Genomic DNA, 22,848 nt, shown 5'->3' with positions numbered 1-22,848 from the left:
GCTTTGCAACTGTTGCAAAATTCTTAAATATGATTGGTTTATACATTTTAGATCTAGCAAGGAACTAAAAGCAAGATTAATCATATTAAAGAATTTTACAACAGTCGCAAAGCTACAACAGTCGCTGCTTTCTCTGTTGAACGGAGCCCAAGATAGAGATATTATATGTGTGTTATTCGTTTATTATTTGCAGGCTAATTAAAATTCATGCAATACAGATTTAATGCGGTGGCTGACCAGGGCACGAATTCGCCTATCTAGAGAATTGGCGAGTCATGGGTCGCAGTCGGTAAGTCGGTTGCGCGCGTCGTACATTTGGCCACTTGGGGCATTTGGCGTGACGAGAGCTGACGAGAGCGAACCAGCGAACGCGTACCGCGAACCGCGACACCGCGTACGGCGTACGGGAAATAAACAGAACAGAGTGCGGCGTGTAGTAGTGGTGGTGGCGAGAGCGCGCGTTTAACAACCATGTCGTCGTCGAACAAGAAGGCCAAGGAAGAAGATCCAGGCTCGGGCGAGGGGGACGCCCGCGATTACGACGTCGAGATACAGAAGACCCTCGAGGAGATCGACGGCTGTCAGAATCAAATCGATGGCCTGAACGAGAAGGCCAGCGACGAGATCCTCGAGGTCGAGAAGAAGTATAACAAGCTGCGCAAGCCCTACTTCCAGAAGCGTAATGACATCATTAAGAGGATACCCAACTTCTGGGTCACCGCTGTATCCTTTTCACCGACGCCGCGCCCACCGTTCCGCGAGTCGACAACTGGAGATCGGCGCACGGTGTGCGAGACTTTTTGACGTTTCTCGGCGATGCCGGCGTCCACCGGCAACCGCCGCCATCTTACCTACTTGTGTACGTGCGTGAGCGTGTGTAACCGCTCATAGACTCATAGACGACTACGCATTTTATGATTATGCTTTTTCTATCACTCGCCGAATTAATGCTACATTCTCGGAGGATTGGCGCCGTGCCGTTGTCAGCTCGCGAAAACGCGACGATATGTCAATCTTTCAATATTTTATGTCTAAATTAGTAACTCTTAAGTGTATACAGATCAAATTCTGGATGTTTCTAATTTGAATTATTTAGCTCCAATTTTGAACATTTTATGAATTGTTTCGAATTAAAATAGCATTAATGATTGTTATTTTATTATCGATTGTTATTTATGTAAAAATATTGATTCATATTAATATTTTTTCCTTATAAGAAATTCAGTTTGTAAACAACAAAGAAATAGCAGAAATATTAGAAGAAGATGAGGAAGATGCATTGAGATTCTTAAACAAATTAGAAGTTGAAGAATTCGAAGATATCAAATCTGGCTATAGGATTAATTTTTACTTTGATGAGAATCCATATTTCGAAAACGATGTTTTAACTAAGGAATTTCATCTAGGATCTTCTGGTGAGCGCATTTGTTGTCAGCAATCTCCTATTAAATCAATAATATAAAACTATGATTCTGTTATAATTTAAAAAATAATATACAGTATGATATAATTCAATTGAGTGTCATAGTTGCGATGAATCTCCTGCTGTTTTGCAGGAGATCCAGCATCTCAAAGTACATCTATTCGTTGGAAAGAGGGTGCGGATTTAACAAAGAAAGCAAAAACCAAAGCACCACTGAAAGGACGTAAGAGGCCACTCAAGCACAGGTCATTTTTTGATTGGTTTACGGATCACGGAGATCCAAGCTCAGATGAGATAGCTGAACTTATTAAAGATGATATGTGGCCTAATCCATTGCAGGTAAATATTATTTTCTGAAACATGTCTAGTACATTTTACTCTTAAAAATTGAAAATTAAGTCTTTTTTTAAGCTTTTTTTGGCTCCATTTTCACCCTTTAGAGTGAGACTCTATTCCAATGAATTTAGAGAGTACTCTAAAGATACATTTAAATGTGGATATGTCGATGTTGAAAAGTATTAATTTATTTCCATATACCTTAGTACTATAATATTTAGTTATTATCATTTGATGGGTTCTAGTATTATCTGGCTCCAGATATGGAAGTTGAAAATGGTATTGAGGGCGACGGTGAAGAATGTGAAAGCGAAGAGGAGGATGAAGAGGAAGATGGTGCAGATGAAGGTGATGAAGGAGGAGAAGGAGAAGAAGGAGATGATAGTATAGTGGTGGTCGAGGATGATGTTGATGAAGACGATGATGAGGACGAGGCTGTGAATGATGAAGATGATGGTGTCAATGAAGAGGATGATCTATTGGACGACGAAGGGGATCGTGAAGGTAAGTGTTAAAACTAACACTTAAATATTATTGTGTAATATGCTTGATGCTATACAGAGGACCATTTAATTGTTACAGAGGGAGAAGAACCTATATAAAGTTGGAGTTTGGTTTCTGACATCATACAAAAAACGTGAAAAAAAAAGAAAGAAAAATGAATGAAATTTTGTGCACCGAATCAATCAAGAGCAGATAGTTTAGTGGACTGAAAACAATATGCCATATGAATAAATCTCAGGACACATTTTTTCTGAATATATGAAAATAGAGAAGCAGAATTTAGAAGATCTAGACTCTTTCGATTGAGAACCTGTGTATAAAAATACAGCATTTGTTAAGATATATTGAAAGTGGTTTGAAAGGAAAGGGTCTGGATTAAATTAGATAGGTTCTACCATTGCACTCTAAACTAAATCTGTATCAAAACATAAGACAAATTCCTCAGTTATATTCATATGGCCTAGTCGTCGTTCCCTTTATAAAATAACGTCCGTTTGGTTCTCAATATCGCGGATTTTATGAATAAGTTAGGATAAAATAGAACGAGGCATTAGATGAAGAGTTTCCATTTGCTTTCCTATAAAAATTATTCTTTAGATAACTTCCAGAACGAGGTGTCTATTTATAGAATTTTTGAGAGTGACGACTATACCTTCTGCACATGAAATACACGGACTTTTACACCATTGTCTTATTACTTTTGAATAAAAATTACACTTAGAATAAAGATTTTATTCTTTGCTACTATTTGAATATTTTTTACAATCACACATATTGTCTATTACTACTCTGGAAACTGTAGTGATAAAAAATTTTTAATGTCTCTTGGTGATTGTTACTACTTATTTAATTTATGTCACTGCAGACTGCACTTGTATTTTATCTGATGGTGTTTAAATATCTTTTACTAACAGATGTAATGAGAAATGTTCGTGTCCTGTTTATAAATTATATATTAAAAATTTACATATTACTATGACATAGCATATGATTTTGGCTACATCATGTTATAATGTTGCCTCCAATAATTCATAGATATTGTATATTTATGTATTATTATAGAACTTAATATTTTAGTTGAAATTTTATGAATCGATTACCACATTCTATCGATATAAAAATATGTTGCTACGCTCAAAAAATGATGTACAATTTTTGATAAAAAATTACAAGGTAAAATTGTGTATTTTATTACTGACGCGGACAAATAAGAATGTGTGCTCTGTATCGAAATCCATTTCAATTAGCATTAATTCTCTGTTGGATTACAATCGTCTAAAGAATTTAAGTTTTCAGTTTTTGATCACGATATTCATAACGAACTTGTCACACTCAGAAAAATATTTTCATCTTACACACCTCGTTCACATTCTTCCACACTCCGCGTATCACAATTTACTCATATAAAGTAAATGTTTCGCAAATATTTTTTTATTACATTTGATACATTACGTACTTCTAATGATAATTTCATTTTACGAGATTCTCGTATTATATGGCAAAGGTGAAATCAACATATAAAATTATGACGATCTATCACATCTTCTACAATCGACGTCAATAAAGAAGAAGTAAGGAAAGGTCTCGGTTACACATTCGCAGTAAACAGAATCTCATTAGTTACTCTACATTCGAAGCCTAGAATGAAACAAGTAATTACTATACTCTCGAATAGAAAGCGCTCGTAGTCGATTTAATAAGATAAGCTGTAATTGTCTAATTTTAGAATAAAGTACAACAGCGATATTTTTAAATTAAGGCTATATATATTCTCGTGTTGTTTTCGGATACGGTTCTGTCAGTATTTATTAGATTACGTGTTACCGCTAACATGTGTGACAAAAGGAAATATTGTCAAAATTACAGAAATGATAAGACTAATAAGATTCGTATTTTATCATTAGACACTTGTGTGTTTATATATTACATTTATTAATACCTATTGATTCGATTCGTTGCGTCTTATGTGAGAAAAGATATTATAATTATCTGGCTCCTTTGAAAAGCGGCGAGTTGTAATAAATTTTTTATTGTGCATTGCATTCTTTCACGGAGATACTGTGCGAAAACTCCTTTTTTATCGCATGAAGAATAAATATGTCAGCAAAGATGAAACGCGAGGACACGAGAATCAAGTGTAAACCTTCCCATCAAACGATGTGTCCGTGTTACGCAATAACGTAACAGGTCAATCGAATAAAATTGCCAGTTTGAGATACAAAGTTTGAGTTTTTATATTATCCATTAGTCTCGTAGATACACGTGCACGATGTTCCTCATCGCTATTATCAAACATTGTTTAATTGTCGCGGTGTAATTCGCGGTGATTAGATAGTTAAACAGCTTCGAGATAAATTCTTAATGTTATCAAAGTTTCAAACATCGGTATCTGTTTAACAAGGAGAGAATATCGGATTTTTCACGGATTTTGATCTTCAGTATGATGAATGAGTTTCATGAATTTATATAAAAAATAAATTGAGCCGTGTTTGAATTTTTTTTTTTTGAATGAGTTCTTGTATATATAGTATTTTTCTATGATAAGACTCCGCACTAATTATCTGGAAAATTAGATCCAGATGTAATGAATTATAGTTTGCACATATAATGTAGCTTATGAATAAAAAATATCGTAGATGTAAAGCTCAGTAATGGATAGTTTGTGTATCAAAGGTATAAAACTTGTGCTCATGTACAGAACATCTTTTATACACCACAGCTCAATTATTCATTATTAAATCTTGCATGATATCTTTATTCGCCACGACATAAATTACATTTTATATTGAAAATTAATTCATTTCATCGGGATTTAATTTTCCATATAATTAACTTTCCGTGGTCAAAGTGGGGCTTTGAAGACCCAAATGAATTTTGAATTTTAAATTATTCTACCTCAAATTTGGACACATATAAAAAAGTGAAAAATATTTCGGATCATATCATTGCAAAGTCGTATTTTTTTAATTTGAAAGTTAGAAACATACCAGAATCTTTTCAAATTTTTAGAGCTCCAAACATTTTGAAAAACACAATAAGGCATCGGTGACCCGATTGGATTAGGAAAGAAACAGTGAAAGAAACGTTGGATTACGGAGGCTTAATGCGGAGTCCATTCGTACATTAAAAATACTATTTGCAAGATCCATTCAACAAAAATATTCGGATGTAACGCAATTTATTTTCGATGTAGATTCGTTATGCTAAAAGAGATGAAAATCCTAAAGGGCTTATCGTGTCCTCTGTAAAATTTTTTATTGCTTTATTTTTCGAGATTATTATCGTTAAATTCGTGGGAGCCACGATCATAGCTGTCATCGGCGAAATGCGGAACAGGAAGCGACCGACCAAATAAACTTATCTCTTATGAAGCGCGTTAATCGCATCTCCTTTTTTTCCCCTTCTCAGCAGATTGTCAAATTCTCCGCTTTTTTACATGGACACGCGTGATCACACAACATCGTCGCTCGTTCGCCCTATTACGAGCAGACCGAGCATATGCAGTCTCAACCGCGGCAAAAAAAGCATCACTTTAGACCCAAAGATGTGGCTTTGTAAGACGCTGACGGCGAATCTCGAGGATATGATGCGTGTGTTACTGGCGGCTTCTGAATTACGCGAGATTTTTTTTCATAATGTGCGACTCTGTGACCCCAGGGTGTTACGTGTGTCACGGTCATCAATATCGCTGCTACGATCATGATGGCGGGCGATACTCTGCGACGGATAAGAATTTATACGATCAAATTTACAAGTCGATATCTTCGAAACAAAATCGGTAACGTTAAATTGCTATAACGCATAATTTTGTTTAAGCTCTTCTCCTGATAATTCCTTCCAACGATTAAGAATTTTATAAAATTTTTTGCTATCTGAAGAGAACAGAGTTAGGCAAAATCTCATTAAACATTTCTCGTTAATAGCGTACAACTGTAATGACTCACTAGATGATGATTTATACACATTATAAATTTTCCCTGGTTGAGATTTGGAGGCAACTTGTGCCTGATGAATGATACGAAATTTCGCGCTACAAGGGGACCACTGTTGAGCAAGTCTCCGCAAAAAAAGCTGCTTTGTGCCGCGGCCTGGAGGAGCAGAAGCTGCGGAAGAAGTCACGAGGATGGTAAAGAACTCGAAAAATAAGCCGTGAAGCTGCCTTGTACTCATTGACGGATCCAGAAATTTGTCAAGAGGGGGCCATTTTATCGTTCGCGTCGCGAACGATATTTTTTTGTAAAGGTCAAATATGTAAAAGACAGAATATTACATAATTATTTAAATTATTATACTGAAAAAAATGTTATATTAAATGTATAATTCGTAAAACATTTTATTTAAAATTATATTAGTACAAAAAATATAATAGAATCTATGTTTTTCATATCTAAGAAATTCTTAAATTAAAGAATATTTTTGAAATATCAAAATTGTGATTAAGCATTTCAGAAATATTTAGAAAATATATAACTTTGCTGTAAACATTTTTAAAAAATGAGTCCAAGGGTGAGACATGGCTCTCTGTGCTTGTGCTTGTGTTTGCTTATCCAAGGAATAATACCATATTGATTGAATCATTAAAAAAATAGCATAAATTCGATTAATATGACATTAAATTGACATTATTTTAACTGTCTTGTTCTTCTTGAATATAAAAGTTTAAACGAATATATTTATCGAGAAATGATTGTGACAAAGCCAAAGTATAATTTAAAGTATAAGATTGATTGTTAATATCTTTTAGTAATTATACTCGAAATTATATTTATTTAATACAATACGGCTTTTAATTGATATTTGAAGCTACGTGATGGTTTCTATCAAGTCGTCAAACGATATGCCGACGATTTCGAAGATTATCGCACTGGTTTGCCTCCGTTTCTGCTCGAATCGCGTTATTAATCAACACACGGAGTCTGTGAGCGTATCACGCGTATATTCTCGTATCTAATGAGACAGTGAGAAAAAGAGAGAGTGAGAGGGAAGGACAGTAGACTTGTCGTACTACGCAACAGTGTGTTGCGAGTAGAAGGAGGGAGGATGAGGACAAAGGGTAGAAGGAGAGGCCCGGGACCTGCGAGGGAGATGTATAAAGGTGCAGATGACAAAACCGAAGTGCCGGCGTACCAAATGCTTCAATGCAAGCTGAGCGCTCATTCGAGGCGCACGAAACTTCCTCGGGACGGTCACTCACACGTTTTTCTCAAAGAGATTGAAAAAAAAAAGTGATAAAAAAGAATCGAGAGATCAAATTTACGATTTCCTCGCGAGAAAAAGAAAGATATCAATCGCGAAAAGAGCATAATAATCACGGAATTCGATCGATAAGGGAAAATGGCACATTACGTCGATCTCGCTGCGTCCTTTATTATCCTTCTCCTGATGGCCCACCTGGAGCAGCTGGTCCTGCACAAACGAGGTACCGTTTGTAAACCAAATAATGATTGAATTCCCGATTTAAATCGTTAAAATTTAATTCGCCCAAAATTGTTCTAAATTATTAAACAAATTCGCGCGATTGTGAACCGCCAATCGGCTACAGCATGAAAATCTTGCGCAAAACATCAGATATATATAATTAGTTTCTAGCTTATTTAATTTTCGCTTTCTCTATATTTCTTATTTTTTTCACGTAGAGAAAAATTTTTACATAAAAATCGTGTGACTTTAATGTATGTTGAATTGAGATGAGAACTCCAACTTGTGTAGACAAAGCATTATTATAAATGTCTTAGAAAAAAATTAAAAATTTTTTTATTTAATTATGTACTGGTTTTTTCGGTATGAAATTATTGATTCGCTGATATTTGCGATAGACTAAATTTCATCACGACGATACTCATTGTGTGTACCGACGTTAAGCAAATCATCCTATTAGTTAGTTCTCCATTGACCTAGGCTTATTTGCGCACGCAGAATACTATGAGTTGCGTTCGATATTTCGAAACTTCGAAGCAGTTCCGCGAAGTGAAGTTCAATCATCAATATTCTAAAGATATCAATAATTGTATTTAAGTGGGCGACATGGGCGCAGGCAAAATTTTTCTTTAAAAGAGAATATTGTATACACTTTATACATACAAACACGTACCACACAAAACATTTCGTCACTTTATGTGTGAAATTTCCTTTTTTTCGTTGTAAAAAATTTGTACGTAAATCTTTTTGTGTTTGACATTCTTCATAAAATTCAACGTTAACTTTAAATTGTACTACAAAAGAAAAAAGAAAACACGCCCGACGTCCATGGTAGTTTCGTGCACACGACGCGTCGATTGATATAAATTAATTTTCGCATGTAGATCGGACGCATTGAGGAACAATTGAGATCGCGAAAGCGCTATTGGAGAATCTCTAAGCTCTTCGCAGAAACTGTTTGCGAGCTAGATTGATATATATTTTACAGATAAAATTCACGACTCGCATCTATCAGTGGGAAAACACACGATGTCTAAGAGAAACGAGGTTTTGACGCTTTTCGCTCTTATCAATGTGCAAAGCGTATTTTTTCCAACGCGTTTCTCTCACACTCGATAGATCCATAAATTTCTTTATAATTTTTTTGCGATGGAATCGTAAAAAAATGATTCTAATTATTTTGTCGGAATTTTCGTGCTCCCTGTTAGAATTTCGTAATAAAGCAAATAAAAGGTTTACAGAATTTTTAAGCGATCGATGGAAAAAATTGAGAAAGTGATAAGTCCGACAAAAATCAAACAGAGCTTTTGACCTAGATGCGCTTGTCGTCTCGTTCTTTTCAAGTTAATTTACGATATGCACAAAGATATAGATGTAAAATATTTAAAAGTTGTTTCGGGGAAAAATGATCTTACAAATATAATAATAAAAATATTCTAGCTATTTTTGCCAAATTTATGACAAATCAAAATTTATTACTTACCTAAAAGTAAAAATACCGGAGGTAAAAAGTATATTACAATTATAATAAATTCAAATGATTGTCTTCTGTAAAGTAAATCACGCTATTCTTAAGACTGTAAGCACAAATAACTTTCAAGACTTTATAAATGTATTTTTTACCACACAGTAAATTTTGTTCAGCGTTAAGGTAAAATTAACTTCTATTAAGATATATTGTGATTTATAGATTAAGAAATAATAACAAATCGTAGTAGCATAAAATTTGCTTTATGAAACGTAATGGCTAGACGATGATCGCTCATTTACCAGAAAAATAAAGTAAATTTATAAAAGCAGGTGCCCTTTCTTATATGGATCTGCCAATTTTATAAAATTTACTAGAATTTTAGCACATATTATTTTGCATTTTTCTTCGTGAAAAAAATCACGAGGGTTCATTTATTTTTTATTCACTTTACAAAGAATTCAAATTTCTATATATTTTTATTCGAATTAATTTCTAGATGTATTATCATTAAATTAATTACCGTGCCAATGTAATTACCGTATCTGCATACTCTTCCGAGCAAATTAACGCGACTCGCTTATTTTTTATCGCACGAAATAGCGCTCGTTGCCGAGGGAAGAATGGAGGCTCAGTTCGAGAAATGCTGCGGCCTTGGCTCTTCTTGGGCTCAGGAGGGTCTTAGGTGTGAGAAGTTCACTGGGCCTGTGACCGGAGTACCGAGGGTGGAGCAGGGTCTTTGCCTGGAGGCTGTGGATATCTGTTGCGTCCGGGCCTATCACGAACTGCAATGCGAAAAAGGAAAAGCCGACGCGCGCAAAGGTCTGGCCTGCGTGACAAGCACGACATCACAGAGATCTCCAAAGACTTTCGGCCGCGGAGATTATCATCGCGACTGTTGCGAGGGCTGCAAGCTAGGTACTTTTATTCAATTTATTAGTGCTTTCCAAATAAGCGACGCAGTGTAACGCAATGATCGTCAAGTATCATCTTTGTTTAACATTGGCAAACAACAAAGATGTGATGCTGATTCACTGTGTCATCTGTGTCCCTTGTTTATTGGGTTGCACCCTCGGAAAGCACCCTCTATCTTGCGAATTACGTCAAGAATATTTTATGTATTAATAAAAGCTTCAACGAAACTCGGACAAACTCATTCGTATTGATTATCCCTGACGCGCGTCTTATCAATGTATTATCAGGTATCCTCGCGGGGTCTATGGGTCAAGGATGCTCCTTCAAAAGCTTCTCGTTTGGCATTCCTTGGGATCCCGCGTTCTTGGAATGCTGTCGCGAAGCGTCGCCGAGCTCCACGACGGATCTTACGAGTGAATTGTCAAGCGAGAGTTCAACCGAAACCGATCTAGATTTCTCATCGTCTTCGCCCTCGTTCTCGTCGTCTTCGCCATCGTCCTCGTATTCGCCGTCGCCGTCATCGTCATCATCATCATCGTTATCATCGTCACCAACGTCATCGTCATCATTTTCGTCATCATTGCCGTCATCGTCTTCGCCTTCTTCATCTACATCACCTTTATCCACATCATCGGATGAGCCTTCCTCTTCATCATCCGATTCCACGCCGTACTCGATTCCAACTCCAGGTAATATATATAATATGTGATATATGATTTTGATAAAAAAATACTTCATTTATTATACGGAATATATCCCTTGATTATTGATTATGACAAATAATAAAATTTATTAAACAAGTCAAAATATACTCTCTGAAACCTTTAGAGTGAATCTTACTCTAAAAAATAAAAATTGATCCATTCCTGTTCAAGAATGGTACAATTTTCATTTTTTTAAATAAGGTTTTATTCCAAAGAATTTTAGAGAGTATCTTAAAAAAAATTCATACTGTAAACAAATATTTTGCGTTGTCTTTTTCAAGCGCATAGTACGTACGTGAGAAAGTCGGCGCAATCGTGATTTTTCTCTTTTTTATTTAGCTTATGTGCAAATAGTTTGAATCCCAACAATTTTAAATCCCAACGTTCCGATTCACAGAGTTGGATGATATCTGTCAACTCATGAAAGGCATGCTTTGCACTGACATTTGCGTGCCGACACCGGGCTCGTATCGCTGCGAATGCCGGGACGGCTTCACTTTGTTGGAGGATGGAAAAACTTGTAGGCAGGATCAACCAATCGACAGGTATACAATAGTATAGATTTTGATGTAGATCTTTTTACTGCATGAGAAAGTGTATTCGTGACACGATTGACGTTCGGATTAATTATTGCGACGATATCGCGAATGCTGCGAAACAATGAAAAGTCAACTTTTATCATTTCAGTCTGTGAAGCGTAATTATTGTTAATAATGCAAATGTAAACAAATGCAATCAAATATCCACTTTTAGATGCAAACCAACTCACCCCTGCGAGCATCGGTGCACCGACAACGGAGTGGCTGTCGTATGCAGCTGTAATCCAGGATACGATTTGGCCAAAGACGCACGTTCGTGTACTCCGAAATCACCGAGGAAAAAGATGCTGGACGAAGACGAGGACGACGAATCGCCGTTATGTCCGTCGGGCTATCGTTATAATGCCACCAATCAGGTGTGCGACGGTACGTATAATTTAAAAAAATGTAGCATTCTCATACAGGTAAGGGAATGACATTTAACAGTTAATTAATTAATAAAAATTATATCTATTAATGCGACAATAAAAGCATAGAGTTGAGAACGTTACTTTGTAAAAATAACACGTTATCATTATCATTACTTTTCATAAAAACTCGTAATCGTATTATCTTTATTTAAGAATTAATAATTTGCTGCTTTTTTACAATGATAAAGTAAGATATTAGATTTTAAAATCTATATCGCATCATTTGATAATATTAAATCAATATTAAATGTAACAATTATTATTAAACCTCTAACTAGTCTCTATGTAACAAGTTTTTCTTTATATTGAATTTTTTTTAATAAATCTATAATTCTTATAATATTAATATATTTTTATTCTTTAACACAGTTATTAAAAATTTACATTATAATGTAATTTACAGACTTAAATGTCATTCAAAATTAATTAAATATTATTTTTAAACGTTGATGTTTTTATTAAGAGTGCTTTCCAATATTTATTGCCAGTATAGAAAATTTATAATTTATATTACATATGCAGTATAGCAATAGATTTTTAGTATCGACAGGAACTCTCGGAAAGCAAGCTAAGATATAAGGTATAAAATATGTTTCAAATTCATATTTAAATGAAATATTCTATCGAATCATAAATAATACTATCTATTGAATAAACAGAAAACTATAAACACTATAAACACTAAACTAACGATTGAATTCGTCGTGATTCCAGATAAAAAAAAGTAATTAAATGATAATTGAATGATTGTTATCGAAAGAAAGTAACGATAACGGCGTTACAATTTAACTTCTCAACCCTGCAGAAGTACATTCTCGTTACTTAATATAATTCTAACGTACTCCCTCATGTTTCATGTTTCTCGTATACAACTGCAATATCGTGATTGTATCGCCATGTTCGTTGCAGCATTGTTATCTCTGCCTCGTACGCCTCGTATCTCGCTTATGTGAATTGCGATCGAATTTGTATCTTCTTTTTTATTATTCCGCGAGATTGATTTTTATTCATTTCGCTACGCTGCTTGTTTCTGCGATCGTGCGTTCGATTTTCGCATGTGACCGTCACTTTTCGCTGATCCATCGATCAGACGTGGATGAGTGTCTGGAACGTAACGTGTGTCCTGGTGGAGGATGCCAGAACACCATAGGATCGTATATTTGCATCAGGGAGAAATCCGCGAAGAATGCACTCTACAAGGCTTGCCCTCCGGGCTACGAATGGCATCCATTGACAAATGACTGCGCAGGTAAGAAGAAGAATTTTAAAGTCATCCGCGCATCTTTGATTATTATAAATCAAAATTATTATTATTATTATTATTATTATTATATGTTTATTTTTCAGATATTGATGAGTGTACCATCTTATCAGCTGCCTGCACTACAGATAAACCGTTTTGCGTGAATACACCGGGTAGTTACACGTGTCTGGAAATGACCGGCGTGAAATCCTGTCCTGCGGGATTCAAGTTCGACAAATCGTTGCAGCTATGCAAAGGTAATATTGTTAATATTTATATTTGTTTGGTTTATCCAAAGAACACACCAAGTCAAGAGAAAATCAAAATGATGATATTTGATTGTTTACTGACATTAGGATTACAATCGAGTCATTTTAATTTTTTTGTTGACTTCCGACTTTGTTGTGTTCTTTGAATATTGTCAAATTAAATCTTTTTATAGTATATACATATGATGATTTCCCAGTCCTTACTATACATGAGTTAACTTTTATCATTTTTAAAAGTGTACGAAAATTATTAAAAAATGTTTATATATATATATATATTTTTTTTTTAACATCTTTAGAACATATTTGAAAAATTGTGTATTTAAAGAATATATAACTAATTACTTGGTGCTCTTAATATTTGAAAGAAAAGAAACGCGCAGAACATGAATGATCCAATTGTATGTATCAAGGATTAATTCACGTGTATGGTAAAAAAATGATGAATTTTCCGCGGGAAATCTTGCCTCTTTACATATTTCTCTCTGTTTATTTGTTAATCAGATGTGGACGAGTGCGCGGAAGATATTCACAGCTGTGTAACAGATGTCGAGCAATGTCGAAACACCGAGGGTGCTTACGAATGCGATATAAAATGCGGGAAAGGATTCACGTACAATATCGGCCTGGGAGTTTGCGTCGGTGAGCTTTCTCGAAAATATTTAGATCTTTAATTGTTATAATGCATATAATAACGACATGACCATTGCTTTTCGATAAGTAAATTTTTATTATGTTTTAAACTTAAATTTCCGGTTTTTCTACCAGATAAATGTATGCATGCATTGCACAAACACAAAACACACAACACAATCTCTTTTTCATTTTGAAAGATCAATCGAATGATCGTGGAAAATGTTCTGAATTATCTTGGGTATGTATTTGATGAGCTCGCATCCACAATTTGATTTTGCATGCAACGCTTCATCCCTGTAGCTTTCATGCATGTGAGTAATAAATTTACTTCTTAAATGATTACGTTTTTTTAATAATTCATATATGTATATATGCAATAGTTAATTAATATAAAATAAAAATTATATGAGCCTGTTGCTAATTAACACTCTGGAGCTGAAGATGGATCTAGTGAATCCACTTAATTATAAATCTTTTTGCTAAAAATGTTAAACAATTGAATTTTTTATGTTATATATCTAAAAATTTGGATTTTTGTTATCTCACTGAAAAAAATTTATTAAATCTTAACACATATTTCTTTGAATATAGTACTAAGTAAGTAAACATTTACTTACAGTAAATGAATATTTACTTAATAAAAAATGATAGTTGAATCAAATTAATGGTTTTTGTATCAAATAAATATATGTTTACATTTAGTAAACATTCAAAGAAATATTAAAATTTATTTTTTTCTTATAGAAAATACATTTAATATTTATTTTTTATTTTATTTTAGTTTCTCGAAATTAATTAATGTCTTTTAATTAACATAAATTAAATAGGTCTTATACAACTATCAGTATTAGAGATTTTAGTGTCAACTTTGATGGGTTTACAGTGTCAAGATTTTAGAGATTGAAACTTATAAAAGTTATATAGCTATTTTCAATATTATACCTGCGTCGATTTTTCTCTGCAAAAGTAAATAAATTATAATCTATGATAATATCATATGTATTTTCTTTTAGACATAGATGAATGTATCGAGTCGAGCAATTCTTGTCCCAATTCCGACACGATATGTGTTAACACGGAGGGCGCATACGAGTGTACAAAGACATCGGCGAGTCCTTTTCTACATATTCTAAACGACAACAATCCGTCCGATCATCAAAAGAATATGCAATCCAGTTCACGTACTTGTTCAGCGGGATATAAATCTTCTAACGATTCTGGAATAACGAAATGTATCGACGTCGACGAGTGCAACGAACAATTGCATTCCTGCGAGTTTGACGAACGTTGTGTTAATGAAGTTGGTAGTTACAGGTACGATATTCTGTGACAAATTCAATAATGTATATTCAAAAATTTTAACAATATACTTTGAAAAAAATAGATGCCTACGGGTTGAAAACAATAAGGGTACATCTACCACGGAAGAAACCAACGATAATGAACGCGATGATCGATTTAGTCGAGGATACAAATTAGAGGGAACGAACATTTCGGTTATGAATGAAATCGAGGATTGTGGCGACGGTTACTTTTTCGATGAGAAATCTGACCGTTGCATCGGTAATTATTTCTTATTTTTCAAATAATCAAATAATCTTTTGTACGGAAATTTTGATAATTTATGTATCATAGATGTTGACGAATGTGCCAATGGAATAGCAATTTGTGGTATAAACGAGCGTTGCGTGAACACGGAAGGTGATTACCGATGTTCTCCAATTTGTCCACCTGGTTTTCGACTGCGCAACAATTCTCGACCTACGAATGAGGTCAAGGAACATTGCGAAGATATTAATGAATGCTTGCTAGGCTTGCACGCCTGCAATAGCTTGACTCAATATTGTATTAATACAAACGGTTCTTACGTTTGCGGAACGCGAACTACTACTACCAGAATTGAGACAACGACTAGCAGCACGACAACAAGAAGACCTTTCGCTGGTTCACGCTACAACAAAGTACAGGTCCCTAGAAGTAGTTTTGTGAGTTACTGATTACGTGATCTTGAGAATTAATCTTGAGAAAATAACATGCATATTGATCACGGAGAAAAATGTAAAGTAGTATACGCTAAAATTCTAGTAAATTTTATGAAATTAAGGGTTCATATAGAGGGACACCTTATACTTATGTAAAATTTATTTTACTTTTCTAAACAATCGTCGTATAACCATATTGCGAGGTACTTTTTATATTTTGTAAAGTAACTCTATAGGTTACATCTCAATAGAATTACTTCATCGACAAGTTATATTTTTTGCCTTAGCGCTGACAATTTTATTCTACTGTGCGGTAAAGATATACTTACAAGTATATGTAAAATCTTAAGAGTTGCTTACAGTCTTGAGACTAGTATGATTTACTTTATTATGAGATAATATTTATTTAAATGGATTTACTTTAAATAAGGTAAAAAAATACATTAAGTACATTACAATTGTAATGTACTTTTCCTTACATCCTCAATATTTTTACTTTCAAAAATTGCCAGAATTTATATTTTTTATAGTCTTGTAAGATAAAAATTATTTTACCTTAACAATTTTTCTCCATAATTATTAGAGATTGTTATTTTAATTCAACTCGTGTTGTATAATATTTCAGAGCGCGGATCGTTACTGGTCCACCGAACTTTGTAGACTGGGATACAAGAGAGACGCAAGTACAGGCTACTGCGTGGACATAAACGAGTGCCTGGCCGGTCCCGGATGTAGAGATCATGAGAAATGCATGAATACTCCAGGGGGCTATGACTGTTCGCCCCTTTGTAGTACCGGCTGGTACTTTAGCACGACGACGAAGAGCTGTCAAGATGTGGACGAGTGTTTGTTAGGCGGTCACGATTGTCCTCAGAGTACGCATAGGTGTGCATCTTCAATTATGCGTAGGACGCATTTCAAATCGTGTATTCTTTTTTCTACAATATCTAATTATGTAACGATTGGCGATATTTTTTTCCGACATTATTTTCCGACGATTAATAATCGAATTTACAAAAATCCGGAAATGTTGATCCGCAGATGCGTCAACACTAACGGATCCTTTATTTGCGAATTAATACCGCCCTGCAGTCACGGCTATAGACGAGCCTTCAACGGCACTTGTCTTGATATCAACGAGTGCTCCGAGAACTTGCACAACTGTCGGCTTAACTTGCATCAGTATTGCGTAAATAAAGAAGGTGGCTTCGAGTGTTTGACCAGACTGCCCTCTTGCCCGTCTGGATATGAATATTCTTTGAGCGCTCGACGATGCGAGGACATCGATGAGTGTCTAATCGGACAATACAACTGTGACGCGAGATTTTCCGAGAGATGCGTCAACCTACCGGGTACCTACAGGTGCGCGAAATTTTTTTTCTATTACAAAATCTATCGGGAATTCTATATTAGCTAAATATAATGAAATAGGAGTTCAAAATTATATTCAATGATATATATATTTTGCAGATGCGAGAGACTTCCTCCTCCTCGTCAACGTCAACGACCAGCTTGTCCTTCCGGCTATCGGTATCATCCCAGTTTACGCAGGTGTACAGGTACATATAAAACTAGTTTACAAAAGAATGCTTTTTTTAATTACTTTGAATTAGATAAGGTATTTATAGATTTTTTTGGATGCTCAAAACAATGCAACAAAAAAAAATAAAATAAATTAAATTTTACTAGCACGTTAGGTTTCTGAAATAATTAATGTGCAAAAAATAGTTTTTTTTTTGCGTTATATATTTGATATTCTTTGTTGTAAAAAGACTTAATGTTCTTGAAATTCTTCATCAGAAGTCATGAATGTATTGTTCATCTCCTATAAAATGTATCTTTTTAAATTTCAATATTGTTATGAAGGATCCAAATACAAAATTTTTCTAAGAAAGATTTAAATCCTTTATAACGACTGAAAAATAAGATATTGAGATGAAAAGAAAGTGCATTATTTTATAGGGAATAATATATTTATGACTATTAATCGGAATTTCAAGATAATGTTAACCTTCTTTTCAAAAGTATGTCAAATATCATCATCAAATTATTAAAAAGCCATTATTTTGACATTAAAACTTAATTATCTTAGAAACCTGACGTGCTGGAATTTTTTGGATTATAGCATCGTTTTCAGCATTACAAAATCTATAAGAAATATCTAATCCGATTTGCAGTAATTTTTTTATTGTAAATTAGTATAATTTTTATAGTTTTATCTTAAAAATTAATGAGTTGCTTTTATAAATTGTAGAAATGTTAGTTATTTGTATTTTCGACTATTTCATATATTTTCTTTTCTATTTTTTCAAATTACATCTAATTCTATTCTTTTTAATTTACAGCATACACTAAACTGTTCTATTCTTTTTAGTGTATACCATAAACTGTATTAACAACTATTTCAGATATTTTTCATATTTTCAGAACTCGTCAAAACAATACAGAACTTATCAAGCTCAGATTGAATTATTAACTTATGTTCGATAAGTTCTTCGCGAAATGCACGGGTAAATTATATTATTCCTATTGCCTTTCGACACACGCACAATTAATCACAAATGTTATTTACGATTGTTTGCATCGCAAATTGATACACAATTTTTATTGCATCGAAATATGTTCGTGTTTTATATGTCGTCCTACATTATTTCAGTTGCTTTCAACAATGCTTTTAACAGAGGTATCATTTTGGAAGCTTAAATGGGTATGTTTTGCAAGAAAATAATAAATGCTTTCCTACTTGATCATACAATTGTCCTAATGCTTTAATTTAAAAAAAAAACCAATTTTAATTCAGAGGAAAAAATATTTATGAGTTTTGCCATGTAAAATACTTTATTTGAAATTATAGACATTGACGAATGTGCGGAAAAGTTGGACACATGCGGGGACAAGCTCTGCTACAATCAACCAGGTGGTTACAGTTGTTCGATGCCGCCTGTCCCAATGACCAGAAAACCGACTACGACACCGATGCCGGCTCCAATGAACGAGAAGTGTATACGCGGCACCAGATTCGTGAGGAATCGCGGCTGCGTCGACGTTAACGAATGCAGAGAGTTGGAGGATGCTTGCAGCAGCAACGAGAAGTGCGTCAACACCATGGGCAGCTATAAGTGCACCTGTAAGACCGGTTTCAGGCGTGATAATCTCACACAAGCTTGCGTCGATATCAACGAGTGTCAGTTACAGGTAACGACAAGGATAACGATGACATGACACGGGACTCTTCGACATTCGCGTAATGCTTATCACGCGCGATCTGACATTTATGGCGTTAATTAAAAAAAAAAGAGATACAAAAATATTGTGATATCTCGTACGTCGATAAAGATTAAGCTTTTCAGCAAGGACACAGTCAGACACTGTGTAGTACGGTGAATCGTTTCATCCTTGTTCAACATAGACAAACAACAAGGATGTAATGATTTATTGTGTTACTGAACTGAACTGGATCTGACTATGTCCTTGCTGGAAAGCATCCTAAAGTTGCAATCCGACTTACGCTCACAACGCTCTTGGAATCATTTCATCCTTGCTGTTTGTCAAACAAAAAAGAATGAATGCTCAGCTTTTGTGAGCGTAAATCGGACAACCTAAAGCACAACCTAAGCAAAATCTACGTTGTCTCATCTCAACTGCGGAACTTCTCGCCATCGATTTTAATATTTTCCATTGAAGGAGAATGACTGTCTGCCGACGCAGCGATGTGACAACACAATCGGCAGCTATACGTGTACGCGATTTTTGCCTTGCGGTACCGGCTATACTCTTAACGCCGCGACAGAGATCTGTGAAGACGACGACGAGTGTGTTCTGGGCACCCACGACTGTGGGTCTGGATATCAGTGTAGAAACACCCTGGGCTCGTACCGCTGCGATCGCACATCGCGTATACCGACTTCGCAGTCGCGTACGTCGCCAATGACGACGGCGAGAATCACGACGATTACGACGACGACACCGACGTCGTTGACTCCGATAACTGTTTCTTTAGCAACCTGCCCGGTCGGCTTCGAGCTCGGTTCTGGCGGCAAATGCATGGATATAGATGAGTGCCAAAGAACGCCAAATCTCTGCGCCACAAAAATGTGTATCAACACTCTAGGATCTTATAGGTTCGCGTAAAATTGTTAATAAAATTGTTAATACACGGACAGAGTAAGTCTTGCTCAAGTATACAAAAAATTTAGTTAGATACAAATCTGAAAATAATTATGTTGGAAAATCGTCAATATCAAAATAATTATGTAGGACGTCCGAACAATGCAAAGATTGATTTGATTTTCTAGCAACCAACTTGAAGGTCTAATATAATTATTTGGATGATCTAACAAAATTATTTTTAAATCTGTATCTAAACTTTTAGATACTTCAGTAAAACTATTCTTTTCGTATATAGATAAAAGAAACGATTAGACGAGGGGAAATTTTGTAGATGCGGATCCAGGTTGATCTGTGGACCCGGTTTCACCCTGGACCCGGTGACCGGACAGTATTGCGTCGACGTAGACGAATGTCGGGAGGGAACGCACGAGTGCGGCAAGGGCCAAATCTGTGAGAATCGACGAGGCGGGTATCATTGCATCTGTCCGCCTGGTCACGCACTTGGTCCCAATAACGATTGCGTTGACATCGACGAATGTAGTTACGCTATCGGTATTTGCGGACCGAACAGCCGCTGCGAGAACACCGTTGGCTCCTATAAATGTCTGTGTGGAGAAGGTTTCGAAAACGTTGGAGAAGCATCCGGTACCTGCCAAGTGAGTCACACCATACAATTCCGAATAGATTATAACAATCAATGCTCTAAACAATAGTCTCGTCTCGAAAATTTAATCGCGATTGCTTCCAGGATATCGACGAGTGTCAGCGAACATCAGGACTCTGTCAACACATGTGCTTCAATGTGTGGGGCGGTTATCGATGTGGATGCCAAGCTGGATTCAGACTAAATGCCGACAATCGTTCTTGCAGCGACATTGACGAGTGTACGGAGTTCAAAGACAATCATCTCTGCATCGGCATCTGCGAGAATACGCCGGGAAGCTATGCGTGCAAATGTCCTGAAGGATATAGGCTTGGTAACGACGGTCGAACGTGTCAAGGTAATGATTTTTACATTTCTACATCTCTATGTATACAGAAAAGCAATTGTACGAAAAAATAATTAAATGAAGACACTGAATAATTCAATTAAATGGAGATACTTCATATCAAGAAAAAAAAACGTAATTATGATTCAAAGACTGACATTATACGTTTGTGAATCAATGCGATCGTACGTGAATCAATGGGATGAAAAGTGAGAGCTCGTTTACGTGAGTCATGGTGTCGTAGCTTCGTGAGCATTCCACCTACTTATCTCGCAGTTAAAACAGCGATGCAATTTGTACTTGACCCGTTTGCCGGCGAACTGGAGCATCAGTTCGGGTCACCGGTGCGCACCAATGTTCCTGCAATCTCGTCGATCTCGCGCAATCACGGCATCGTTAGCGGTCACGATATCTGTATCACGTACTGTAACGTACTTAATTGTTTTCTACGTATGTTCACAGACATCGACGAGTGTGAGGCAGGTCAAGTATGCAGGGATGCGGAAGAAATGTGCCAGAATACGCGCGGAAGTTTCCGATGTAATCGGATAAACTGTCCCTCGGGGTACCATCGGGACCCCATGAGAAAAAAGTAAATGATTGGACTTGAGATAGAGATAACGGATATGCATAAATTTTTCTCCAACTTTCAATTCTCGACATATGTCACGTTTGTGATATATGCGTTTGAATTTTTATTTTGAATATAAATAATTATTTAATCGACTTGATGATAAATCCGTAAAGAAGGAAATAGATTTTGACCTCCCGGATACAATAAAGTTATCAAAAAGTTTGTGGAACACTTCGAAAATTAAACAAGAATATTGAAATTTGGATAAATACATCATTCGTGCTCAACTTTTGAAATATTTCTCAAACGCTACGAACTCTTTAATCGTTTTTCGTATCTGGGAGGTCAAAGTCTATAAAAAAAGAACACTATTCCTTCTACTTACACTTTTTTTAAGCCAAAGTCGATCCCTTTTTAACATCTTCCCTTCCCATTTCGCAATTTTAGCCGCTGTGTCCGCTCCTCGAGATTTTGCCGCATGGACGACCTGGCTTGCCTTCGCTCGCCCTCACATTATTCCTACAACTTCATTACTTTCGTGAGCATGCTGCCCATGCCGTCTACTGGTCAACTGGAGCTGTTCACTATGAGAGGAAGTTATCAGTCCGAATCGACGGTGCATTTCACCATGGCATTGGTAGACGTGCGCGCACCACCGGGTGTCGAACGTGTCACGGAGTCCTGCTTTGCCCTGAAGAGACCAGCGCCGTCACAGGCGGTCCTGGTGCTGACGCGCACGATTCCTGGACCGCAGGAGATCGAGTTGGATCTCACAATGGAGATCTATCAAGAAGCTACGTTCCTCGGAAGTGCCATCGCTAAGATCTTCATTTTCGTCTCGCAATACGAATTCTGAGAAGACCTTTCGAACGAAAATAAAATACAGATGAACAAAGATGGAAGTTAAGATCGTAAAATAAAGTGACGTAATTTAGAAGTACGCTCAATTGTCCGATTAACGCAATTGCCTTTTCTTCCACAGTGTTACTGTAAGAGCAAGCATTATATATTCAAATCTTATTTTACGTTAAACAGTACGTACATGCCAGCTCTTCCGGCTGGTCTGGATCATCCTGTATAAACAAACTTTTTTCCAAGGTAATAAAAAATGTAATTTTAAGTAACATATGTTTAAAACTAATAAAACAGATCTTTTTTTCATTTTCTGCTCATTTTTAAAATATAAGTATTAAAATTAATATACGTATTAAAAATAAATATACACGAGCTAGCATTTGGATCGTAGATATGTAAAAAGACGAATTAAA

The 22,848-nt window shown here is 35.6% G+C and overlaps 2 protein-coding genes across 6 annotated transcripts; both read left to right on the top strand.

The window, feature by feature from the left end:
- The first annotated feature begins 303 nt into the window (after positions 1-303).
- On the top strand, positions 304-4,485 carry Set (NAP domain-containing protein SET). Of its 2 annotated transcripts, none has more exons than XM_011058669.2 (5): positions 304-723; positions 1,226-1,415; positions 1,557-1,762; positions 2,005-2,263; positions 2,342-4,485. In XM_011058669.2, exons 1-5 carry the CDS (start codon positions 472-474, stop codon positions 2,359-2,361), a joined length of 927 nt encoding a protein of 308 aa, XP_011056971.1. In that variant the 5' UTR covers positions 304-471; the 3' UTR covers positions 2,362-4,485. The 2 variants fall into 2 exon arrangements, with proteins under 2 accessions (XP_011056971.1, XP_011056973.1); XM_011058671.2 differs by having other exon boundaries at positions 305-723; positions 1,566-1,762.
- A 2,575-nt stretch (positions 4,486-7,060) lies between these two features.
- LOC105147563 (uncharacterized) lies at positions 7,061-22,741 on the top strand. Of its 4 annotated transcripts, XM_087405167.1 has the most exons (21): positions 7,061-7,682; positions 9,753-10,067; positions 10,352-10,753; positions 11,166-11,313; positions 11,522-11,733; positions 12,868-13,026; positions 13,125-13,277; positions 13,794-13,931; positions 14,939-15,239; positions 15,310-15,488; positions 15,561-15,892; positions 16,533-16,792; positions 16,949-17,269; positions 17,378-17,466; positions 18,564-18,594; positions 18,739-19,102; positions 19,592-20,028; positions 20,349-20,673; positions 20,766-21,018; positions 21,469-21,598; positions 22,028-22,741. In XM_087405167.1, exons 1-21 carry the CDS (start codon positions 7,598-7,600, stop codon positions 22,434-22,436), a joined length of 5,043 nt encoding a protein of 1,680 aa, XP_087261293.1. In that variant the 5' UTR covers positions 7,061-7,597; the 3' UTR covers positions 22,437-22,741. The 4 variants fall into 4 exon arrangements, with proteins under 4 accessions (XP_087261293.1, XP_087261292.1, XP_087261291.1 ...); XM_087405166.1 differs by lacking the exon at positions 18,564-18,594 and having other exon boundaries at positions 7,063-7,682; positions 15,561-15,886; positions 18,762-19,102; XM_087405165.1 differs by lacking the exon at positions 18,564-18,594 and having other exon boundaries at positions 7,063-7,682; positions 18,762-19,102.
- Positions 22,742-22,848: the final 107 nt, after the last annotated feature.

The sequence above is a fragment of the Acromyrmex echinatior genome, chromosome 4 (assembly GCF_024713525.1).
Source record: "Acromyrmex echinatior isolate Ae372 chromosome 4, ASM2471352v2, whole genome shotgun sequence".
Classification (NCBI taxonomy): Eukaryota; Metazoa; Arthropoda; class Insecta; order Hymenoptera; family Formicidae; genus Acromyrmex; species Acromyrmex echinatior.
This window is presented reverse-complemented; position numbering and strand designations above follow the sequence as displayed.